A 26,601-nucleotide genomic window follows, 5' to 3' on the forward strand; every position below is an offset into this window, starting at 1 on the left:
CAATCTTATTAAGGTTTTTTCACTGTTAAAATAAACCTACCATTGAAATGATACTGTTCTGAGACTTCATTTCTTTGTCATTGGACAAACTTACAAAATCAGTGAGGGGTCAAAGAATTATTTCCTCCACTGTATAAATCCCATGCGAGGAAGCCAAAGCAGTAATATTGGCTGTAACCACTCACAGAGGGTAGAAGGGTGTAATCAATATGATTGGATATTAACACCATTCAATATATACAGAGGAGCCGCCAGCCACAATTAACTATCAAATGCGCCAAAATACACAGAGGAATGATACTTTAAAGATGCCAATTATAGTGACCCGCAATCATATGGATCCATAGCATCAGCTGAAACAACAAAGTTCAGTTCCTTGAAATGTAAAGACTTGGTTCCAGCAATGCTGAGGTGGCATAGAAATTAAGTGGCATATGATTCCAAGCAGGGTAAAAGGCATCGGCAACATGCTATAGTATCTCATATAGAGCAGGATAGGAAGGTGACAGTATCCTTAGCAATAAGCCTGGGTAATTATAAAACCTTCTGGAGATCAGCCAGCAAAGAATTGCATCCACAGTCCATCCTAGGTTCAGAGCGTGCTAATATATCTTCTTTCTTAAACTACTGCCATTGGTGTCACAACGCTAGCAATGTAGGCCGCGTTGCCCCAAATCTACTACCTTGCCAAGGGCTCTGTTACATCTTAATTCATCTCTGGCCAGGGGTCCAATCTGGCAGTGATCATATAACAAAGATGGCCACCGCTACCCAAATCGGGAAACTTGGGCACCACTATAGGCGCCATTATAAATCGCGGCTATACTGTGAAATTTGAGAGGGGCGGGTTAAGGTTAGGCTTGGGTGGGTGTTTTTAAGGGTTAGGCATGCGGGGATGGATTAGGATGGGAATCGATAAGGGAAGGTTACCGGTATGTGTGATAATAGGGTTTTAAAATGCCAATATTCTACTAGCTGCAATCGGGTGCCCAAGTTTCCTTGGGACCCTTTTTCATGCACACCCGCTACCCCTCACAATAGGCATGACTTCATGTCTCCTCTTACACTTTGCAAGCTTGGCTACAACATCACCAACTCTGGTGGGGGCCCTTGTATGAAGAGTAGGAGAATCATTTTCAGCCCCGTGTTCCCCTGCCTCCTTCCCCTCCAAAGCTGTAGGGGCTGCTCCCACTGTAGTTACACCTCTGAGTAGGGAATTCTTTGCTGTCATCTTTTAGAAGGTGGATGGGTATGATGATATGCTGCACCACAAACATGCATATGTTTGCTTGAGCTTTTTATCCTAGTAGTGTAGAAGTCCACATGTGAATGGGATATATTGTCCAGATATCAGGGTCATACATTTGTGATTTTGTGCATTGCGGTGCGTTGGGGCGGGGCATCGCACCACAATGCACACTTTGTGAAACCGGCTTGAACCTCCCTGGTGTTCATTAATTTTTTGTGACATTTTTGCCTGTAACTTGCCAAAATATGTCAAGAAAGGGCCTAGTATGCATTTTTAGTATAATAAAAGTTTCAAACGCAAGATCATGTCAAAAAATAAATTTAATTCCCCCTTTCTGTCAGGCCACAATTCCCCAACTCTTCAGCTTTTTGTCCGAAAACATTATTTTTTCCATTATCTTTTTTTTGCATTAAAATTCGCGTTTATTTGCAAAATTTTGCATGCAGGTTTCCACTTCATACAAAAAATTGCATAGAAGCACAAATTGTAATGCTAAAATACATGCAAAAAAAACGGAAGCCTTCTTTTAGGCTACTTACACACCAAGACGTTACGTTTTAGGGGACGTTATGGTCGCATAACGTGCCCCTAACGCAACGCATGGTGATGTTGAAGTTGGACGTCAGATTGAGCTGCGTTATGAAGCTCTCAAAGCAGCCGCTCCAGGTTAGTGATAGGAAGTCCGGATCTTTTTAAGGATTCGGATAATTTGAATCGGATCATTGAAAAGATCTGGATTTTTGAACCGAATCATTTAAATCATTTTACTAGGGAAGCAGGCTGGGTGAAATGACTAGCAGGACAGGACTTTTCCTGCACTGTACATTCTGTATGTTCCTGTTTCTTCCAGACAGACATCCACTGTGAACCGAATCTTTCATTGTGATGATCCGGATGATTCGACTCACAAAAAAGATCCGGATCAAATGAACGATTCATTCATGATCCGGACAACACTACAGTCCTACCACGAGTCTCTGCAGTGCAGTGAATATTAATTAGCCATGTGGCTTCCAGCGGAGGAGAGACCTCCTCCTCCAACATTACTGAGCATGTGCAAGCAGTCTAACGCTGCTTAGCGCAGTATAACGTACAGCATGCAGCACTTTGTTTAAACGTGCTGCGTTACTATGTAACGCAACGTGTGCACTGTGAACAGCACAATTGATTTTACAGTGCTGTGAGTTAGGCTGTGTTACTGGCTGCTGTAACGTGGGACTTTAACGTCCCACTGTGAAACCAGCCTTAGAACTGCTGAATGAGCCTGACTTGTCCAGATCATTTTCAGCTCTCTTCCCCTGGACGAGTTAAGCTTATCCATGCCGGCTATTCTATAGCCTTGAGACTTGGCATTAGCAAACATGGAGTGTATACAGACACTGATTGTAGACCCACACAGCTCTGGCCACATTAATTAATAGGCTGTAAGGTGGAAATTCCTTTCATTTTTGGCCAGAGATGACCGACAAGGTCACCCTGACTCTGAGACCTCCACCAGAGTGAGCTGCTTGTTAGAAAAACAAATTTGCGGATTATGGAGTGCTCCAAGCTTCTTGGCTTTCTTCAGAATTACACACAGTCCGAGAAATGTTTCAGGCTGCAAGCAGAGAAGCTTTTCATTTTGAATGATAATTATTTCCATGTAGACATACAGAGCATGTAAAGTATGCAGCATCTGGATTGTCTCAGCAGCCAGCAACGGCGTTGATAATACGCAGAATTTAATCTCGCTCACTGCTGAGGTTTGTTACCTGCCAGCACATCAGCTGAATGCACATAAACTGTCATTGTCTGTCATGTCCGGGGGCACTATATGTGCTTTGTTTTGGCTAAGTTGTTATTCACGTAGAGTTCTGCTCATCATATCTCTTTTAATTTGCTGAACATATTCACTCCAAAGTCATTGTGAACACAGCAGGGTGCTTGTGCAGCTGTTAACAATTGCTTGGCAGACTAATGGTAGGAGTGGATGGATAGAAGTTAATAAAAGTACAAATATGTAAAAGACTTCCTCTGTCTGCTCCTGTTAGGTGGTGTACTGATGATTGTCTAGTATAGCAGGTAAGGGGTCAGCTTGTGGCCAGGAGGTGGGGGTTGTAGAGACTGACAAACAAGGGGATCTTGGTGATCAATACATTTGTGAGGGAGTCGTATTAGGATAACAGCAACTTTTCCCCAATTGGACTAAAAGGCCTTTGGAGCCTCAGTTATAGAAAAATGTGATCTGTGTGTGTAATTACCTGTATTAACTGGTAGGTTTCCAGGTTGGGTCTAAATGGACTGGAAAGCATCAAGAGAGAGGCACAAACTGGGGCTAGAGAGGGAGAGACAAAATCTGGGGAGAATACAGACAGAAGTATACTGGAGCTGGAGAGCATTGGTAGAGATGCTGGCTGGACCTGGTGGTCAAGCAGGACAGTTTTGGTAGGGATGCGAGTTGGCGAGGCCAGGCAGCAGCACCATTCAGGCCTGGTGAGGCTAGGCAGAGGTATTGGACAATATTAATTGATCTTGCACACATCACACTGAGCACATATAGTCCTTGACCAAGATTGCCCAGAATGGGCACGCACATGTCACTTTTTTTTCTTTCTTACATAAGGTGTATGTAAATGGTCGCACTGGCTGGCTAAACATCCTAAATACTAGCATATTTTGTGATCAGTCCAGTATCTGTTACATATCATTTTTACTGCAGTTCAGCTGAAAGATCACTTAAGCTGTGTCTCGGTTTATGTATTTCCAGGTTGATTCTAGAGTTTGAATTTGACATGCATGCCCATGTGCACTGGACCTAAGGGTGCTTACACACATCCAATTTTTATTGGCCAATTTTACCAATGCCTTATAGTATGAGAGCTTCCCTACACAATCTGTTCAAATTATTCAAAATCAGTTGGACCTCATACTACATGGAAAATTAGCCAATCAGAATTGGATGCTTGGCCCATTGTGTGCAGTCATGTATCTTCTGGTTGGGATAAACCTCTGGAGTACTCACTTATATTTTTGTTATGCATTTCACTACTGATACGGTATTTGTGTTCACAGGATGTGCAGAAACACTCAGTCCATACACTGGTCTTCCGGTCTTTAAAAAGAACCCACGACATGTTTGTGGCGGACAACGCCAAAACAGTTTCTATAGATGACGAAAGGTAAGGCCCTCTCGCTGCATGCTTGTCATTTTTCTCTGTGAAATTTGCCCTTTTCTTCAAGGGTTTTCTAGTTAATATTCAGTCACCATGAGCAGACTCTTCAGCGGTACAGACAGCAGCTGCAATTAAAACCAGCTTGATAGCGCTTGAAGATTTGTTTTAAACAGTATGTGGTGAATTCAGTTACCGGTATCCTACTGGCCTCTGATCTTTTCTCTCCTTTTTATATGTATTAATAATTTAGAGGCGTAAACCGGTTATGATTTGCACCTGATGTGTGGGTTCATTGTAGGAAAGTGGTAGCTGACTATTTTCCCATACCTATTTCGTTTTTTTTTTTTATAACAGACCCTACAGAGTGCTGCATGTAGTGAGGCACATGTACTGCATGAGCCCAGTGTTTCCAAAATCTGTCCTGAAGTACAACCATTCCAGGTCTTCTAGAATCTAGATCACAGTGCTGAGAGAATGCAAACTAGAGATGCCATCTAAAATCTGACTTGCTATTATTTATTTATTAGTATTACCAAGAACTAATAAGAATTGGTGAGGTAGTGATTTATTAGCACACAGGAAACTGTGAGATAATAATTATTAGCTTTCCAAATTTAGTTAGCCATAAGTCAGACTAATTTTGCTCTACTTGATGAACCACACCTTTCCTGATTCAGTACTATCAGTTAGTTTGAGCTGTACCAATAATGTGTGAGGACCTCGGCCCTTGAGAACTGGAGTTCAATTTCCCTGCCGTAGAGCAAAGTTGGGAGCATGAAATTGTCCAAAATGTCTTGGTATCCTGAAGCATTCAAAGTTTGTTTTGCTGGAACGAAGGGACCAAACCCTGAACCACAATCGTCCACCATAATCCCCTCCCTACCCCCCACCAAAATGTACATACATGGTGCAGTCAGGCCAGTACTGTACTCTTGGCACCTGCCAAACCCAGACTTGTCCATTGCATTACCAGACAGTGAATGTGATTCATCTCTTCAGAGAACACCTCTCCAGTGCTGTGCTTTAGAGACCAGACACTCTGTGCTTTACACCATCGTATCCAATGTTATGCATTGCACTTGATGATGGAATGCCGGTGGATGCAGCTTCTCAGCCATAGACACCTATTACGTAAAGGAATGGGGGTACATGAACTTGTCACAATTAATCCTTTAAGAGAGAGTTTTGAGATGGATAAAAAAACAAACAAACCTGTAAATTTTATAAAAACAAACATGAAGAGGTATTTACATTAAGTGTAAAGCGTCATGGAATGCTTGAGAATCATTCATGCCCGATTAGATTAGGAAGTGTGCCTACCGAATATCTATGCCGTAAGGTACGTTTGTGATGTTACCCACGGTACTTGGTACAATGCTTGTAATGTGGCTGCCTTAAAGGACACGTGAAGTGAGAGCAATATGGAGGCTGCCATATTTATTTCCTTTTAACCAATAGCAGTTTCCCAGCTGTATCTGCTGAGCCTCTGCCTCTATGCTTTTAACCATAGACCCTGAACAAGAATACAGATCAGGTTCTCTGACTTCATGTTTCAGGTATGTGATTCAGATACTGCTGCAGCCAAAGAGATCAGCAGGGCAGCCAAGGAACTGGTATTATTTAAAAAGAAATAAATATGGTTGCCTTCTTATCTTCAGGTGTCCTTTTGAGTGCAGGGAAGGAAAGATGAAAATGTTCACTAGCTGAGCTGAAAGACATTTGAGGCACAGTAGTGTCATATACATTTAGTAGAATTTAGTAAATTATTCAGAATGCCCACTTTAACGTTAACGTCGGGTGACAACCTGCAGTGGACAGCAGTGTCACTTGATGTGGAATTTGGAAACCAGGGAATTACTGCTTTCTGGCTTCCATGTGGATGGGTGGTGCCAGCACTGGTATTCCATATGTAGACCACCAATAGTTAAAGATGTAGCTGACCGCATCTATAAGTAATACATTTTCTGTGTGGAAGGCCAGTAAAAGAGCCTCAGGGGGCCACATTCGGCCTGCGGGCCTAAGATTGAGGACCACTGGTTTAGAGTTACAGAAAGTTGTATTTTGATCCTTAGAAAATAATGAGCATGCTGGTGACAGTTGCATTGAAGTATAGTTCTAAAATGGCGTTTTTGGCAGATGGATATAAACAAAACTCATCATCTGGTTGTTAAAATGTTACACTCTGCAATGTTTCCTGTCGTCTAGAAATGTTTGAGTAATCCATTTTCTTTTCCTTCCTGCTAGTCACAAGTTAAAGATGTCAGTGAAATTACGTACTGAATACGGCCCTGTTCTACACATGCCCACGCTGAGGGAAAACCGGGAGAAGGTACCACTTGCCATTGGTGATGCGTATGACCATTATCCGTCTAACCAAGGTTTGTAGGCTGTTGCCATCACATTACTTGTGCATTGTGCTATTTTTGGTAATCAACATTAATTTAGGTAGACATGAACAAAATAAGCCTTGCAGTGTGTTCTGATTTAAGTTTTTATATTCACTAAAGTTGGGTATGGATTTTGCAAAAGACTGTGTGATTATAAAAAGGATGCAGAAATATCTTCAGCCCTATTATGTACTACGGACAGAGCTGCTATTGGAAAAGAAAAAAATATTTGCTTAGAGGTGCTTTGGTACCTCTGTAGTGGCTCTAGATGAAATACCCATGAACATGTTAAAATATTTATTTAAACATCTCAGCAGATTGCTTTAGCGACACATTATTTTGTAGTTTGTTAAAGTAGCTTTGCAAAAAGGGACATTTGTTTCACATCACCAATATCCAGCTAGATCTTGTTTTTCAGGCTATGTTTTTATTTGTACAGTTATAGTACCTAATATGGAAGTAAGAGAGGTCTGAACGACTGCATCTGGATTCATGGCAAACATGTCTTCTTTTAGAGCATACATGTTAAACTCTGGCCCTCAGAGCCATTAAACTTGTTCCTCAAGTAGTTCCCCCAATTTGCATTATGTCTGGCCCACTCCAGACCACCAGTTAAGCTAAACTGGGGGTAAAGCCATATGGGGGAGGGAGGGGAGAGCCCTAGACACAATTATTTAGGAGTTGGAGGGGAACAACTAGACACCAGGGCACAGTATCGGGAAGGCTAGGGGGCACTAGACATTAGGGAACTGTATATGGGAGAGAGTGGGTCACTAGACACCAGGGAGCTATATAAAGGGGGGGGGGGTTAGTAGAAACTAGTGAGCTATATCGGAGGAAGGAAGACCAATAAACACCAGGGGACTGTCTAGAGGAGGGAGGACCACTAGACACCAGAGGACTGTATAGGGGAGGGAGAGGGTCCACTAGACACCAGTGAATTGTATAGGCGAGGGGAGGAGGGCCATTCGACACCAGGGAACTTTATAGGGGAGGAAGGTGGCCACTAGACATTGAGGTTGGTCTGCAGCTTGGTCCCTGTGTTCCATTTTGGCCCACTTTGTATTTAAGTTTGACACCCCTGTTTTAGAGACTTATCTTAGTTGTCAGGTACTGTGATGGAGGGACCCAAATGAATTAATGTTTTACTTAAAGAAAACCTGTAACTTCAAAAAGTTCACAAACACTGGTTCGCACGACAGCCGGGAGCCCAGTCTCTCTCACTGGCTGGGGCCTCCAAACCACCATGCGATACCTAGAGGGAAGTGTGGGCAAGCCCTGGACCTCTCACCTCCAGGGAACTCACCCCCACTGCCTCTAAACTGAATGCTAACTGCAACAAACACAATTGCTAACTCCCAGCTAGAGCAATTTCCTGCCTTTATCTGGTCAGCAGACGCCAGTCAGCCAATCAGGTGTACTGTCGTACCCCCTGGGGGGTACTCCTCTCGGTAGGGGAAGGCCTCCGGATTCAATCGATGCTTCCCCCGTACTCCTGTGTCCCACGTCGGTCTCGCCGTACCCCTCTGAACAGCAGGATGTAAATATTTACCTTCTCGCCTCCAGCGCAGGCGCAGTATTGGCTCTCTGCTCGGAGATGGGCGGAAATACCCGATCGCTGTTGGCCTGCTCTACTGTGCAGGCGCAAGTCTCCTGCGCCTGTGTAGTAGAGCAGACCCGACAGAGATCGGGTATTTCCGCCATCTCCATACGGGTTGCCGCAACAGCGCCCCCGCTGGAGCCAGGAAAGGTAAATAAATCGGCGCTTGCCAGCCTTGTCAAGGGAGGATTCCGGGACACTTCGGGGGAGCCAGCGCTGGACTGCCTGCAGCTACAGCGGAGGGGGAAGCTTCATCAGGACCCTGAGGCTTCCCCCTCCCGAGGTGAGTACCCCCCAGGGGAACTTTTTTTGGTTACAGAGTCTCTTTAACATTTAATGTTAAAATAGTCTGACTGCAATCTGTTTTTCGTTTTTTTATTAATCAGGTCATGAATCTGAATATATGGTGACTGGAACACACCCGTATCCATCAGGCCCAGGTACTTCCTTTAAATTTAATATTAAATGTTTCATATTTTTCCTCTTTCTCTCTCCATCTTGACAGATAAATAGAAAATGACTGGACTAGCCAGGAATAATCTGACATCAGCTGCTCACAATGATTCTCTTATGGTGATCAGACACTTGACGATTTTGATGCCAGTTGAAAACAATCATATAGCCTCAAACAAAAATCACAGGAATATGACCATTTAAATTACATGCAGTCAGAGCATCTCTTTTTTTTTTTTCTATTAAAGCTCAAAATTAACACTGACTTGAATAGAAATAATCATAATTAAATTGATTTAATTTCAAATTAATTTGATTTGACAAAGTGACCCATAATAATCATAGATATATTTATATCTTTATGTTGTAATTGAAGAATAAGGCTACCCAACTACGGCTCTGCTACATTGGTGACATTGTAAAACGCCAGCACAGCACTCCCTTGTCTACCTCCCTGAAATAGGGATAGCTTCACTACTTTTCAATCAGCTCTCGTAACTTTGAGATGCTTGTCAAGTAATTTTCCTTACACATTCTTCATGTGGTGAAACATTTACAGTGGGATGCGAAAGTTTGGGCAACCTTTGTTGATCGTCATGATTTTCCTGTATAAATCGTTGGTTGTTAGGATAAAAAAAATGTCAGTTAAATATATCATATAGGAGATACACACAGTGATATTTGAGAAGTGAAATTAAGTATATTGGATTTACAGAAAGTGTGCTATAATTGTTTAAACAAAATTAGGCAGGTGCATATATTCGGGCACCACAAAAAAGAAATGAAATCAGATCCTCCTTTTGCAGAAATTACAGCCTCTAAATGCTTCCTGTAGGTTCCAATGAGAGTCTGGATTCTGGTTGAAGGTATTTTGGGCCATTCCTCTTTACAAAACATCTCTAGTTCAATCAGGTTTGATGGCTTCCGAGCATAGACAGATAGCTCTCTTTAACACACACCACAGATTTCCAATTATGTTCAGGTCTGGGGACTGAGATGGCCATTCCAGAACATTGTACCCGTTCCTCTGCATGATTGCCTTAGTGGATTTTGAGCAGTGTTTAGGGTCATTGTCTTGTTGAAAGATCTAGCCCCAGCGCAGCTTCAGCTTTGTCACTGATTCCTGGACATTGGTCTCCAGAATCTGCTGATACTGAATGGAATACATGCGTCCCTCAACTTTGAAACGATTCCCAGTCCCTGCACTGGCCACAAAGCCCCACAGCATGATGGAACCACCACTATATTTTACCCTAGGTGGCAGGTGCTTTTCTTGGAATGCTGTGTTGTTTTTCCTCCATGTATTACACCCCTTGTTATGCCCAAATAACTAAATTTTAGTTTCATTCCAAAATGAAGCTGGATTGTCCAAATGTGCTTTAGCATACCTCAAGCGGCTCTGTTTGTGCTGTGAGCAGTGAAAAGGCTTTCTCTGTATCACTCTCGCATACAGCATCTCTTTGTGTAAAGTGTGCCGAATGGTTGAATGATGCACAGTGACTTCATCTGCAGCAAGATGATGTTGTAGGTCTTTGGTGCTGATCTGTGGGTTGACTGTTCTCACCATTCGTCGCTTCTGTTTATCCGAGATTTTTCTTGGTCTGCCACTTCGAGCTTTAACTTGAACTGAGCCTGGGGTCTTCCATTTCCTCAATATGTTCCTACCTGTGGAAACAGCTGACATTTTTGAGACAGCTTTCTGTATCCTTCCCCTAAACCTTGATGGTGAAAAATCTTTGACTTGCCTTCAGGTCATTTGAGAGTTGTTTTGAGACCCGCATGTCGCTACTCTTCAGAGAAGTTTTGGGCTGATTTAGACGGACGCTTGCGGAGCGTAGAGTTGGGCGAACAGTTCGGCTGTGTTAGCCGAACTGCAGCCGAACTGTTCGGCTGCCCAAGCTGTCATTTATCTGTGGTTCTTACTACTTCCGGGTCGCAATGACCCGGAGTAGTACGTCTGCGCTGGCCCGGCGGAGCGCGTCCTAGATCGCGCTCCCGTTGCCGGGCACTCTCTGCGCATGTGTGTGACGTCATGAGTGATGTCACACACATGCGCAGAGAGTGCCCGGCAACGGGAGCGCGATCTAGGACGCGCTCCGCCGGGCCAGCGTAGACGTACTACTCCGGGTCATTGCGACCCGGAAGTAGTAAGAGCCACAGATAAATGACAGCTTGGGCAGCCGAACAGTTCGGCTGCAGTTCGGCTAACACAGCCGAACTGTTCGCCCAACTCTAGCGGAGCGTTTACCGCAAGCGTTCGGAACGTCGCGGTAAACGCTCCCATTCAAGTGAATGGGAGCGTTTACACCGAGCTTTTGCGTGCTTTTACCCGAACGCGGTGTTCAGGTCCCGATTTTCGCGAGCGTTCGGGCTGCCCCTGGAAGCGACATGTTGCTTCCAGGGAGCGGCCAACCGCGACGGCTAATGTTCCCCTAGGGGAAGAAAAAAATGCGACCGCATCACAACGCGACCGAAGGCTACTGAAAGCCTGACCGCGCAGCCGCCGCAACGCCCCCAGACGCGACGCCACGCAGACGTCCGTCTGAACCAGCCCTAAAGAGGGTAACTTCAATTGATCCCTTTAAATACTCTTTCTAATAATTGGATTAATTAGGATTAACCTGTGTATGTAGATCAGGGGTCACTGAGCTTACCAAGCCAATTTGAGCTCCAATTAGTTCTAACGGTTTTGGAATCATTACAATGACACATTTATGCACCTGCCTAATTTTGTTTAAGCAGTTATTGCCCACTTTCTGTAAATCCAGTAAACTTTATTTCACTTCTCAAATATCACAGTGTGTGTCTCCAATATGATATATTTAACTGACATTTTTTTGTTGTAACAACCAACGATTCATACAGGAAAAACATGACGATTAACAAGGTTGCCCAAACTTTCGCATCCCACTGTATCTGTTTACCTTCCGGAGTCGTGGAAGCCATTCATAGCCATAGAGGACATTACTAGCTCAAAATGTGAATTGACGTACTTCTCATATTACTTGTCATCTGTGACAGAAAGTGTCTCACTGCTCCCCCAACAGCTGCCATGCAGTATAGCAGGAGGGGTATTTAAAATGTTTTTCTAGAACTTTTATTTCCAGTTGCACACAGAAGAGTTCCTGGAAATATTGCAGAGCTAGTGTAGAAAAGTGCTTTCTGATTTGTTTATAAGCTCATTGGATGATCTTCTTTCCTAGGTCTAGCTTTGACAGCCGATACACAGATCCAGAGAATGCCCAGTGAATCGGCTGCACAGTCTTTGGCACTTGCACTCCCACCTTCACAATCAAGGTACATTTACTAAACTGGCTGTCCAAAAAATGTTTCCTCTCTGACTTTTTCCATTACGTTTGTAATGCAGATTGATAAATAATTGCTTGGAATATATTAAAAAACAATGTTTTAGAGGAACCTCATATTCCTCTTTTTCCCCTGTGCAGAATTGCTGCAGCAAAGCGCACAGTATTCTTATCCCTTTGTAACCATGGCAGCTGCAGTGAATATTCCTATCCCCCCCCCCCCCTCCCACTCAAACCCCCACCAGTGCGCCTACCCCTTTCTCTCTCTCTCTCTCTCTCTCCCTCTCCCCCCTCTCCCCTGTTCCATAATAATCGCATATGCAGAACAGGCAGCAGCAGGAGGCATGTTGCATGCATTAGCATCCCTACGTTTGTTCTTGGTGTCACATGATATCCGGCGCCTATGGAAGGAGACTAATGCACAGGGGGACAAGGAGTTGTGCTATGGGCTCTGCGTTTGTGACTATGCATTCTGCTGCAGCAGGCATATCTACAAAGGGAGAGGGCACATGTAAAGCATCAGAGGTTTGGATAGGGTTCCACTAAGTTTTAGATAAAATACCAGTTTTAGAGTGTCAAGTACTGGGGTCGACTTACCCATGAGGTTGACTTGTATATGATATACGGTACATATCTATATCTCATTGTCCTCTTTGAATAGGTTGGATGCACATCGCACAGCTGCTGGGGTTGGAGACATCTATAGACAGGCTGGAATTCCTGAAAGATCTCATCCACCTGGGCTATCAATGGTAGGTTTACTATAAATGCATTATCAAAAGAAGATGAGTACAGATAAATCACTGAGCGGCTCTGTACTCTGTAGGGAGTGCTTCAGAGGAATGCTGGGACAGGGCAACAAATCATGGGGTGTCCACAATTAATAGGAGCTACCTTAATGATGCGTGTGGGGCTTGACTTGTGCAATAATTACCTCCCTCCAGTCTTTTTGGATTGTGACATATAGCTATACTTCATCAACACTACACATGGACATGGAGACCTAGCACTAGCTCTTCTGTGCAGTACAGTTCCCTGCAGGCCTGCCATCTGTGAGTACCCATTGATTTTCCACACTGAATTTTCCACACGACACACCTACGGCACACCTATTGCAGGTCTCACTAAAGGTGACCGGAATCCTTAGGTGACATTTTTGGGTTGACTGCTCTACAGACAAGTCGCTAGCAACATGTACAGTTGCCATGGAACAAGGAGGAGGGAAAATACACGCCGCATGATGGAGCAAGAGGGCAATGCCACCATCCTGTACTGGACCCAAGCGATCTGGCACTCTTGGTGACACATTTGGGGTGGGGGTGCGTGTGGGGCATCCTACAAATGCTAGATTTTTGTCAGAGGCAGCCTCGGCTAAGAACCATCTGCTTGAGTCCCTCTACCAGATTAAAGATTAATTACTAGGATGTGGGGACTAGTAAATGAAAAGACCAGTGAACTGGTTCCTCTCACTCTTTGGCACCATAGTAGCCATTACTGTAATAATTAGACCACCGAGCATGAAAGGTATGTAAACTAGCAAACAATTATATAGCTAAAGACTGTGTTATTAAAGCTGGAGTTTTCTGAGAGCTTGGAGGTAATGGATACCTGGATTCCTGGTAATTGCTGCAGGCAGCTTCCCCCCCCCCCCCCACCCCCCACCACCAGTTCCATGTGTAAGTTTACTGCAATGTAAAGATTGGTTGCATTTGGATTGAAAATTGTGTCTGCCTTTTGATTTAATTAAAGTGAATGTAAAGTAAAAGAAAACTCCTAAAAACAGATAATTACCTATGGAGAGGGAAGGCGTTGGGTCCTATAGAGCCTTCCTGTTGCTCTCACTGTTCCCTCATTCCAGCGCTGTCACCCTGGGCTGCAGTATCCGAACGATCTGTCAAATACTGCTCTGTGTCGCGATGGAGGTTTCAAAAGTCTTCAAGAGCCCGAGTGCACCCAAAGACAGGCGGCTCCGTGTTGTGCCTGTGCTAGCGTGCTCACACGTGTAGTATGGAGCTGTGTGTCCTGGGAGCACTCGGGTTTCTGAAGCCCCTTGCGGTGGCAGATTAGAATGGGTGTGACAGCACTGTAACGAGGGGAATGTGAGGGGATCAGGAAGGCTCTATGGGACCCAGAGCCTTCCCTCTCCTTAGGTAAGTATCTGGGGGGTTTTGGGGTTTATTTTTTTCCAATTCACATTAGCTTTTATCTGTCATGTTCCAATTCTCAGGTTACTCCAGTGGTCTTAAAGTTTTATATATACCTGGGGCTTTCAGACACTGAACGCTCTAAACTACAGGAGCGAGACTGGGGACTGCGCTTGGCCCCACTGCTCCTGCACTGGCTGGCCCAGAGGGAGAGATCTGCATGGAGGGGGCTGGAGGAAGCCTCAGGAATGTATAAAACTTTTCTTTTTTAACTGCATCATGATTCACTTTCATACTTGTTGATTAGAATGAATTATATTGTGGTGGGTCTTTTGTATGTGCAGTTTACAGTTTTGTAGTGAATGGATTCTGGTCTTAAATATCTTTAATTTTTTTTTTCTGGTTATGATTTAGGGTGGTATGGAGACTGGAGGAATGAAGAACTCTGCGTTAATGGCCAAAAAAGCTCCAACCATGCCAAAACCACAGTGGCATCCACCTTGGAAACTGTACAGAGTAAGTGATTGTTAGATGTATTAATATGATGTATGAAATGACAAATGATCAAATAATGTATGAGTACACCTATGCTGCTTGTTAGCCTTTTGGTTCACCTCTAGCTATATTACATTTCTCCAGGCTAAAGACATCATGTCACAATATGTATTCCTCTCTGTTATTACTTTATAACATTGAAGATCCTCTTTCAATTGCTAAAAGGCATCCCATACAACCATTCACACTTGCATGACACTGTAGGGTTGTATAAATTCTTGATCTGATCTTCTTGCTGATATTAGCGAATAGGCTGATCTCTCTATTTACACACAGGGAATTTTTCAACAACGATATACTTTTTCCTTGTCAGCTGTGCAAGAGTTTGGGTCCACTTTAAAGTGAACCCGAAGTGAAAATAAACTGATGAGATAAACAATTATCCCATGGTTTTATTTTATATTTAAACATTTACAAAGTAGAATGAATGTTTTGTTGCCTCTGCTCAGTGGCAGCCCATTAAGTGTCCCAGAGTAAAAATCCATGAGCTATTGACCTTTTACTATCTTCTTCTGCTCTAAATAGTTTAGTATTAGTTAGTATTCTGCCAAGGCTGTAATTTGCTTATCAGTGATATTTACTATATTCCTGACAATCTACTGACAAGACAGAAGCCGTCACTTCCATGCCTAAGAACTAAAAGACTCACTTTTTCTCCCCCAAAAGTCTTATAGTCCAAATGCAGGTCGTAACTGACTTGTGAACGCCTGCCAATACAAGCCTCCAACCAGCCGCAATGTCAGGGACTCCCTGTACTGTGCCCATGCAGAGGAGGAAACAGGGTCAGGTTTAGTATGTTTTTTTTTCATTTACTCTAAACGGTGCGTCTTATGGTAAGGAGCGTCGTATAGTCCGAAAAATACGGTAACTATTTCAGGCAGCAAAATAAAAAAAGTAAAACAGCCTTGTTATTAATATTTTACATTGTACATTCACATGTTTATCTCATCATGTCACATATCGCCTCGGATATACTATAAAGTGAACCTGAAGTGAAAATAAACTGATAAGATTAACAGTTGTATCTATTCTCCTACTCCTGGAAATGACTTTTTGGCTGAACACAGCCTAGTCATTTGTATGCTTGGCACTGTACATAAGAACGTCGATCTCATCATGTCACATTGGGTACACTTTAAGAAGTAAATAAATATATATTCTTAACTTTGTGATTGTGAAAAGCTACGTGTACATTTTTGCCGCTTTCCTTTTAGAAGGTACTGTTTTATAATCAAACCATTTTTTTTGTGTGTGTACAGGTCATCAGTGGTCACTTAGGGTGGGTACGATGCTTAGCGGTTGAACCCGGTAACCAGTGGTTTGTCACAGGCTCAGCAGACCGGACTATTAAGGTAAAAGGACTGCCGTTGAGAAGTATATGTTTAACATATCATTGCGCTGAAGGGTGTAATTTCCATTGCTGCCTTTGAGTCTTTGTAATTTTCTTCATGCCAGCTTCAGCAACTCTTTAGCGCTGTGATGAAAAAGCAATTTACTTTTCCACGTTAAGTTAAATTGTGAGGATCAATGCAACTAACAAGTAAATTGCTGTTAGCAGAATACTCCAGCATTCATCTGACCTTGTCGTACTGGAAGGTTTATACTGTTTTATTTTCACAGCATTTTGTTAAAGAGGAACTCCAGTGAAAATAATGTAGTAAAAAAAGTGCTTCATTTTTTACCATAATTCTGTATAAATGATTTAGTCAGTGTTTGCTCATTGTAAAATCTTTCCTCTCCCAGATTAACATTCTGACATTTATTACATGGTGACATTGTTACTGTGGGCAGGTTATTTAGCTGTTTCTAGCTGCTCTGTCTGTTACAGACAGCTAATAACAGCTATTTCCTGTCTCTGAACATTGTTACATTGTGGCAGTTTGCCAGCAGTACCGCAGTATTCAGAGCCTCTTGTGGGAGGGGTTTCAGCACAAAATCAGTCACACAGCGCCCCCTGATGGTCTGTTTGTGAAAATCATTGTCTTTCTCATGTAAAATAGGGTATCAGCTACTGATTGGGAAAAAGTTCAATTCTTGGTTGGAGTTTCTCTTTAAGCCCTTAAAACCTTTATTTCACATCACATGTGGGTGTGCGCGGTATAAATATTTCTGATATACAATCATTGTAGATGACTTGGAACAATAAACACTTTTTTTTATCGGCCAGTTACTGGTGGGCTATTGAGTCACAAAGCTTCCATTTTTCCATAGTTGGTAAATTCCACATTTATTACATAGAGATAGCACTTACAGAGTGTAGAAAAATAGCTTTGCTGTGTAAAGCTTCAGCTTCCACACACTTCAGTCACAATTGTCAGTCACACATTTCACACCTACGTGACCCCTGTGGAAAGCTCCTTTAATGCACTACCATGACTTGATATAAAAGGCTTTAGGACCGTGTTCACATGTACATCAGCTTTGCATTGATTTTGGTGTAGCATTCTGCACGTTGTGATGTCAGAGCATCCTAGTGCTCCCATAGACCTACAGTTAAGTATTTCCTGAAAAAAGGGTTTGCATTTGTAATGCGCTTTTCAAGCTTCAGGCAAACATTTCAGTAGGGATGCTTCAGGCTGGCATAAAGATATAGAAAAAATGTGTTTCTAATGCATGGTTGACAGGGGGGACATGTAAAGAGCAGTTCTGATGCTTCAATCTTTAAAACCTGCTTTAAATGATTATACTTACTGGGGACTTCTTCCAGCCTCCTGTCTGGTCCCCTCTGTTCTCCTGCTGTCACCCTGGGCAGTACTTCCTTGATTGATCCCATGACCGGGATCGTTCTGTGCCTGCACAGTTAGTTAGGCCTGTAACTGCAGGCAAAGAATACACCCAGCTTCAGGAGGGTGACTAAAAACACGCATGGCCAGGACTGTACCGGGGCTGACTGCGGTGAATGTAGGGGATCAGATGGACACCAAGGAGCTGACGGACTACACTGGGCTGGGACGAGCCCCAGTTACGTATAAATCCTTTAGGGCCTGTTTCCACTACATGCAGATTGGATGCAGAAAAACTGACTCCAATGAATGCCTATGGGAAAATCTGCAGCAGAAAAATCGTGTTTAGTGGAAACAGGACCACAGGCATTCATGGGAGTCAGTTTTTCTGCATCCAATCTGCGTGTAGTGGAAACCGGCCCTTCCTCCCATTGGTCCCGCTATGTTTTCAAACATGTACTATTTATTGTGCAACTGAAGTAAGGAAAGAAAAGTGTCCACTGCACCACATAGTGGCCACCTTCCCCGCCCCCATCAATCCAGGCGGGGGCAGCATCCTCTCTTCTTTATCCCTTGCGGCATTGTGTCGTGGTAGCTGGAGCAACGGTAAAGCACGCAGACCAGTATGAGTGAGGGGAACAGAGAGGATGCTGCACCTGCCTCGATTGGGGAGTGAAACTTTCGCTGTGGTGCTCTGCGTTTCACTAGGGAGGAATAAAGAGAGGTGGCCCCACTTTGGGCTGACGCTATGCTGGAGCAGGGAATGGGGAGAGAGATTGTGCCCGCCACCACTGGCTATAAGTTAAAAACTTTAGCATTGACTAGAGTATAAGGCAACCCCTACACTTTTATACTGTGAGTCATTCCTAACATTCTCGACTTATAGTTGAGTATGTATGGTATATGGCACAGGACTTGTCATAAAGCGCAGTTTGTGTGGTAGATCTGGTTTATTTTAGTAATTTTTTTATTCAGGTTTGCATTAGAATCATAAGCTATAAATGTCACCTGAATACAGACTTTGGTTGTTGTCAGAGCATCATGTAAGAGGCATAATTACCACTGTCTGCAAGCACAGAGCTTGTGCTGGGTTGTGCATTGTGCACATGGATATATTTTGTAGCTCCCTTGTGGGATTAGTTTGCCCTAAGAGAGGACGTCAGGATATGTGCTCCTAACCTTTAGATGCACAAAATACATGCATGTCTGCAGTATGCATGTTGCAGGGCAAGCGTTACAACACATACGAATTCTGGGGAGTATGTGACTATGCAAGAGAATGTATGCCTTTGTAACAAAGACCCCAGCTTTTAACTTGGGTGTAGGGATAGCACTGGTTCCTGGATAATTGTTTTTTGTGAAATTTGCATGCAAGTGTGCAAAGGGTTAAAGGATACCAGAACCCTAAGGGTCTGGTAAAATGAAAGCTGCATTGGGTAGGGAGAGATCAAATTAGATACTTACCGCTTCTGTTGTTCCCCGCCATCAGCCGCCGGTCTTCTCCAATAGATGCCGGTGTCCGTATGACTCTCCTGACCTCTAACCCTGACATACTGCGCCACGCATGCGCAGTGTGTCCTATCGTCTTTTCTTCTGCCGTCACATAATGACGTCTAGCGTCTGCTCTGCACTGAAAAGCAAGCGTCAGACGCTAAGAGATTAGCATCTGATGCTTGCTTTTCAGTGGATCGCAGACGTTAGGACAGAGGAGGTGGGGGAGTGTGCATACTTCTACCCATCATTATGCGACGGCAGAAGCAAAGACGATAGAACATACTGCGCATGCATGCCGCAGTATGTCCTGGTTAGATGGCAGGAGAGTTGCCCGGACACCAGCATATATGTCAGAAGACCGGCGGCTGACGGCGAACGACAGAAGCGGTAAGTATCTCATTTTCTCTCCATACCCATTGCAGCTTTCATTTTACCAGACCCTTTGGGTTCTGGTATCCTTTAACTGATTTTGGTGAGGACCCTACTAAATCTGAGTTGGTCCCAGTATTTGACTCGACGCCCTGGTTTTATAGCCCAACTGTCCGCCCCCCCCAATGCCTTTGTCATTCCTCCCCCAAAAACCCAATAATATTTGCAGCTGCGCGCAGGTGCACTGCTAGCTTTCTGCTCAGGCTGTGGTGGAAATAGCTAAGTCCACTCTACTGCCCAGGCACAGTTTTCACTTTTTCCCTTTAATTCAAAAGAATAACCCCTCGGTCACATGGTGATATATCTGTTGATAAAGTTACTGGAGTGAGCTTTGCTTGTTCTGTCTATTGAAGTATAAAACACACAATTCTTTATAGAGCTAGAATTCTAGAGAGACAGATTGTTGGCAAAATGTATAGCTCTAGGGTGATTTTCATGCCGTAGCTTTAATAAGATTCTTTGTTTATTGGTAGTATTTTTGTCATGAAATATTAACAGTATGCAACATGCAGCCTCACTTCTCTTTTATCTTCTCTTGAGATCTGGGATCTTGCGAGTGGTAAATTAAAGCTGTCCTTAACAGGACACATAAGCACAGTCCGGGGAGTGATTGTGAGCGCCAGGAGCCCGTATCTGTTTTCCTGCGGTGAGGACAAGCAAGTGAAATGCTGGGATCTGGAATATAATAAGGTTTGTATTACATATATAAATAGTGCTTTATGCTGGCAAATGCGGCAGAGCAGTCTTTCACTTACTCTCAAAGTACTTTACACTGTTGGAAGAACTGAACCACTTATTGCTGTTATTGCTTTCATTTTTTTCATGCAAATTATGTACATGAACTGTATTTTATTTTTTTATATTTTTTTTATTTTTTGCTGGTTACAGACTGAATTGTTAAAGTCCTTCTAACAACAAAGTTTAATTCTAGGCACAAATGTTTTAGCTTTAGTTTATATATGCACCTTAGTTTTTCTCTTTTCTGTATTACAGGTCATTAGGCATTACCATGGTCATCTCAGTGCCGTGTATGGTTTAGATCTGCACCCCACTATTGATGTCCTTGTAACCTGTAGCAGAGATTCTACTGCTCGTGTAAGTATAGGTTCTGTCTGTTTGTGCATGGAAACGTGGCTTCTTGGGGTGGAAAATCTTTAATATACATAGTCATCTGTCATTCCTTGAGGGTCACAGAATTCCCAGCAGTGTAGATCAGACCCCAAAAGGAAAACTCAGTTTCTATGGCTATGCAGCCATGGCCCACACCTAAGCCTCAGTTTTAGCTTAGAGTCTAGGAGATGGGCACTGTTTCCCTAACTGTTTGTTTAAACTCTATTAGTCCTCATTGGACAGTGCAGAAATGGTATGATGGTACAACGGTAGGACAATATGTGGGGTGTGTAGCAGAAATGCGGGTTGGATACACACAGACTGTAAGAAGTCAGGGGGTTTATTCAGTTTTGTGGATGGTTGTAAGACATGGTGAGGTTGCTGGGGATCGCAAAAGTAAAAGAAAACTAGATTGCACTAGGATGCACGTACGTTGTGTCTTGGCAAGTGTAGTAGATTAGAGAGGACAGTGCAGTAGTATTTTAGATGGTGAAGTGGTAAAGCAGTAAGCTAGGTTGGTGAGTGTATACTGAGGTTGAAACATAGTTGGTTGCTAAAGCAGACATGTTGGGAGTAAGGGAGTGTTGTACAGCACACAATGGGGGTTTTCTGACAGGCTTATTAAAGAAGGCCTGGGACCAGTGTTGCCAAACTTTCACGTTATTTTTTTACTGACAAATACCTAAAAATTTACTGACAAAAGATTTTTTTTTACTGACAAAACCTGGTCACGCAACAGAATGTGGGTGTGGTCATGGGTGGGGCCAAATATACATGATTTTAATATTGCTGTGAAAGGTCTGCCAGGGAAGTTTGAGCTCTGCCATAGTGTTTCCCCCTCTTCCCCCAAAATACATGTAATCTTACATGCATTTCACCAAAAATCCACGTAATCTGGCAGAGGTTCTTCCAAAATACAGATAATATGGCAGTGGTTCCCAAAAAATAGATGTAATCTGGCAGCAGCGATTCCCCCCAACATACACATAATCTGGCAGCAGTTCCCCAAAATACATTTAATCTGACAGCAGTGGTTCCCCCAAAATAGGTAGCCCCAGGTCTATAGGTGTCACCAGAATAGGTGGCCAGGGGTATAGATGTCCCCAGAACAAGGTAGCCAGGGGGAGAGATGTCCCCAGAACAGGTAGCCAGGGGTATATGTGCCCAGTATATGTAAGCAGGGGTACAGGGCCGGTTCTAGACTGGCACATATGAGGGGGCAGTCAAATGGGTAGGGGGCAACATGTTCGAGGAAATTTGCGGCGACTAAAGTGGGCATGGCTAATAAATGCACATAATGAGAGACAGCGTTTCCCCAGTAAATGCACATAAGAGACAGCCTTTCACCAGTAAATGCACGTAATGACAGACAGCTTTTCACCAGTGAATGCACGTACTGAGAGACAGCTTTTCACCAGTGAATGCACGTAATGAGAGACAGCTTTTCACCAGTAAATGCACATAATGAGAGACAGCTTTTCACCAGTAAATGTACATAAGAGACAGCTTTTCACCAGTAAATGCACATAAGAGACAGCTTTGCACCAGTAAATGCACATAAGAGACAGCTTTTCACCAGTAAATGCACATGAGACAGCTTTTCACCAGTAAATGCACATAATGGCAAACAGCCAGTGTCCTCAGTATATGTAGCCAGCAGATATATGTGCCCAGTATATGTAGCCAGAGGTATATGTCCCCAGTATATGTAGGCAGGGGTATATGTGCCCAGTATATGTAGCCAGAGGTATATGTGCCCATGGGTAGCCAGGGTTATATGTGCCCAGTAGATGTAGCCAGGGTTATATGTGCCCAGTAGATGTAGCCAGGGTTATATGTGCCCAGTAGATGTAGCCAGGGTTATATGTGCCCAGTAGATGTAGCCAGGGTTATATGTGCCCATGGGTAGCCAGGTGACCCCCAAAGCAGGAGGGGAGCAGCGCAGTGGAGGGGGAGCTGTGGCATCAGCGGCAGAGAAGGGGGGCAATTCCCCCCCCCCCTCTCACCTTAGTGCTTTCCCCTGCTGAACTAAGTGACGAGTGGCTGGCAGTGGCAGGCGGCAGCGAGCGAAACTTACCTGCGTCTCGTCGCCGGCACGGGATGATTTGCCGCTACTCTGGTCTGGTCCAGACCAGAGCAGCAGAACTTCCGGCGCAGGAGCGAGACGGAAGGTAAGTCCCGCCCGCTGTCAAACGCCACTGCCAGCCACATGTCACTTAGATCAGGAGGGGGACAGTCAGCAAGGGAGGGAGAGCACTAAGGTGAGAGAAGGGGGGGGGGGGATTGCCCCCCTTCTCCACCGCTGCCCACAGCTCTTCCTCCACTGCGCTGCTGTCCTCCTGCAAAAGCGGGCGGCCGGTTGGCCGCCCTTTTACGGACGCTGCTGAATTCCTTACGGAATTCACGGGCAGCTTAATTTGTATCAAAAATTACGGGCTGCCCGTAAATTTACGGGCGGTTGGCAACACTGCCTGGGACGTACAGATAGAGTATGTACGAACAAATAAGGTTAAAGGTCACCTATTGTACATTCCAATCAGGTGCTGTCTGTATGGGTGGTGAGGCTGCTGGCAGGTTTGTTGATCTTTTATTGTTATAAAATGGACCACTTTGGGAAAAGTTTTGAGGAAGAGATTTTCACAGTGATTGCATAGAAAGGTATTCTCCACAGAATCAGGACATGAGTGCGTAGTGAGGGAGATTAGGTAGCACCAGTGCATCAGGAGAGGGTATGATTATTTCCAGATCCCCCCCACAAATGCAAACCTCGATTGTTAGTGTGACTCCTTCTCATATTAAGAACCACCTCGCCTCAAGAGAATCCTTGTCTGTACAGTGGTGGACTCTTTCCAGCATCTTTGCCACTTTTGTACCCGGTGCACAGCTGCTGAATGAACTGATTCGCTCAGACTCCTGTGCCCCAAATGGAGACTTCTAGATGTAGCCATAGTGGTACAGATGGAATGGAATACCTACAGTGCGGAGTGTGTGTCAGGAAGGGCACAGGCACTGTACAAGGATGATTGCAGGAAAAAAAGCAAGTGAATTTTGCCATGGACAGTGTCAGCTTGTGGGTAGGCATATTCAGAGTGAGCGTGTATGTGGCAACTGTAAATGTATGGATGTTGGGTTTTCTGTATTGGGGATACTTGCAGGAAATGGATGGGTGTGGCGTGGTTCTGTCCCATTTGTTGCATGGAATGGAATGAGGTACTAAGCTCACAATTTTAGAGCTGAACCAGTGCAGGTACATGGTCTCATTACTGTATTTTTCCTGTTTGTCACAGATCTGGGACATAAGAACAAAGGCCGGCGTTCACACACTTGTTGGACACACAAATGCTGTAGCTACAGTGAGGTGTCAGTCTGCAGAGCCACAGATCATCACAGGTAATTCATGGAAGACTGGTGCGGCACTGTGACATGGTATTTCTAGGTTTACATTATATCTGCTTCTACAAGGACTAGAATTTTGAAAATGAGCAGTATTGCCAATAACTTTTGTATACTATACAAGCAAAGGTTTCTACATCGAATCAAATGTTAACTTTCACTGCAGCAACTGCAAGACTACTGTGGCTGTATGTGTAAATGCACCGAGCAGAGTTTTTCTTTATACTTGTAGAATGATAATACTGATGTATTAGATTTTCCTATCAGAAATCGCATTATAAATCACCAGCGCTATCGCAAGCGTTGAACGATTTATTGAGAATTTTTTAAGCGCTTTTTCCTGCGCTTAGAAAGTACTTTTCTGAACGCTTTTGCTGAGCAATTCGCTTTTTCGCTTCCTGACGTCAGTCAGGAAGTGAACTCTTTCACCCGGAAATGAATAAATACTATGTACAGTATTTGTTCATAGAAGTGCTCGGAAAATCGCTATACAAAGCGCTTATTCAAGCGCTTTGCGATTTCCCTATACCTTCCATTGAGCCAAAGCACTCAGAAAATGGTACATGTAGAGCGTTTGCGATTTCAATGAAATCAGAACGCTTACATGTGAACACTCATAGGGAATCTTTGCACAAGAGCTTTTGGAGCGATTTCTAAAATCTCCAGCGCTTAAAAAACCCACAAGCATTCATACTGTGAACGAGCCCTAACAGATCCCTCTCTAAACATCTATGTAGTGGTTAAATCTGCTGGCCATCTGACAACGTGTGGGCGCCTTTACCTGATGCAGAGCATTTATTGCATTGGTAGAAGTGCTTACCTCTCTCCCCATCCCTTCCCTCCCACCCATGCAGAATTTGTGCAGCACTGGGCACTGTAATGTGTGTTGATCCATGGGAGGGGCTTCCAGAAAATTCAAGACTTAAAGAGACTCTGTAACAACAAAAACCTCCCCTGGGGGGTACTCACCTCGGGTGGGGGAAGCCTCCGGATCCTAATGAGGCTTCCCACGCCGTCCTCTGTCCCACGGGGGTCTCGCCGCAGCCCTCCGAACAGCCGGCGACTGTGCCGACTGTCAGTTCAATATTTACCTTTGCTGGCTCCAGCGGGGGCGCTGTGGCGACTTTCGGCACGGAAATAGACGGAAATACCCGATCTCCGTCGGGTCCGCTCTACTGCGCAGGCGCCGGAAACTTGCGCCTGCGCAGTAGAGCAGACCCGACGGCGATCGGGTATTTCCGCCTACTTCGGCGCCGAGAGGCATCAGAGCGCCTGCGCAGGAGCCAGGAAGGTAAATAATGACGTCACCGCTGCCCGGACTGCACGGAGGGCTACAGCGAGACCCCCGAGGGACGCAGGACGGCGTGGGAAGCCTCATTAGGATCCTGAGGCTTCCCCCACCCGAGGTGAGTACCCCCCAGGGGCCGTTTTGGCGTTACAGTTCCTCTTTAAAGAGGAACTCCAGCGAACATTTTTACTGTTGGCAAGTGATGTAGCTGCTGCATGTTTTTTTTTTTTTGGCAGTTGGAAACAGCTGTAAACAGCTATTTCCCACAATGCAACAAGGTTCACAGACAGGAAACTTGCCAAGAGTACGTACTTTTCTTGTTTCTTGTGGGAGGGGTTTCACCACAATATCAGTCATACAGCGCCCCCTGATGGTCTGTTTGTGAAAAGGAATAGATTTCTCATGTAAAAGGGGGTATCAGCTACTGATTGGGATAAAGTTCAATTCTTGGTTGGAGTTTCTCTTTAAGACACATGCCAAACAAAAAATGAATACCTGTAAAGACCCATACACATGCTCAACTAATACAACCAATTGTCGTTTGATTTTTATTGTGTTGGAACGACAGTCAGGTGTGCAATTTGTAGACAAATGAGCGACTGATATCAGGCACTGCAAAATCCATCTGGCGTATCAACTCAAGTGACTGTTGGGCTGATATACAATCGGCCACGTGTGTACAATGTCGTTTGAATGACGTTGTTGTTCTGAATGTGGACATGCCGTGCACATTGTTGTTTCGCTTGGAAGAGCTGGTGGTTTAGTTGGTCAGTGTGTGGAAAAGGCGTGCTGTTTCAGCAACATGTCGTGTCTGCGGTTGTGTCATGCATTTCACCTGATCAAACTGACCATATGCGTCATCTGCAATTTCTCATGAACACAAACAATATTATTTCTGACTTATTCTGCTGTCTAAATTAATTTTAAAATGTTTAAATACATCCTGCAGATAACTTAAAGGGATCCTGAAGCGAGAGATATGTTGAGGCTATCATATTAATTTCCTTTTAATAGGTTCTGGACCTCGATGATTGACATCTGTGCCTGGTGTATGTCCCGTTATTCCTACCAGGGCGTACAATCATCCCCGCCACACAGTCGTCGCTCTTGCTGTTTGTGCAACTGTACTCGCTCGTTCTGCTGTCACTATGACAGCAGAGCTTCCAATATCAGGAGCCGATTTATTTGGCTCCTGACACTGTGATTGCCAATCACAGCAATCAGTGTGCCAAATAGGAGGAGGACGGTTTGGTCCTTAAGGGGCCAGAGCCGTCTGGTATGAAAGTGGATAAACAATACCTTTATTTGCCTGACAGACC

General features: G+C 44.2%; 1 protein-coding gene across 1 annotated transcript in view; it reads left to right on the forward strand.

Annotated features, from left to right (window-relative positions):
• Positions 1-26,601, forward strand: part of PLRG1 (pleiotropic regulator 1) — an 80,336-nt gene that overhangs the window by 27,669 nt on the left and 26,066 nt on the right. Inside the window, exons 2-11 of the mRNA XM_068269550.1 lie at positions 4,301-4,407; positions 6,646-6,779; positions 8,775-8,828; positions 12,045-12,138; positions 12,808-12,898; positions 14,705-14,806; positions 16,105-16,197; positions 20,032-20,181; positions 20,485-20,586; positions 23,889-23,991. Of these exons, the coding sequence (XP_068125651.1) occupies positions 4,301-4,407; positions 6,646-6,779; positions 8,775-8,828; positions 12,045-12,138; positions 12,808-12,898; positions 14,705-14,806; positions 16,105-16,197; positions 20,032-20,181; positions 20,485-20,586; positions 23,889-23,991 (1,030 nt within the window). The remainder of the gene's footprint in view (positions 1-4,300; positions 4,408-6,645; positions 6,780-8,774; positions 8,829-12,044; positions 12,139-12,807; positions 12,899-14,704; positions 14,807-16,104; positions 16,198-20,031; positions 20,182-20,484; positions 20,587-23,888; positions 23,992-26,601) is intronic.

The sequence above is a fragment of the Hyperolius riggenbachi genome, chromosome 1 (assembly GCF_040937935.1).
Source record: "Hyperolius riggenbachi isolate aHypRig1 chromosome 1, aHypRig1.pri, whole genome shotgun sequence".
Taxonomy (NCBI): Eukaryota; Metazoa; Chordata; class Amphibia; order Anura; family Hyperoliidae; genus Hyperolius; species Hyperolius riggenbachi.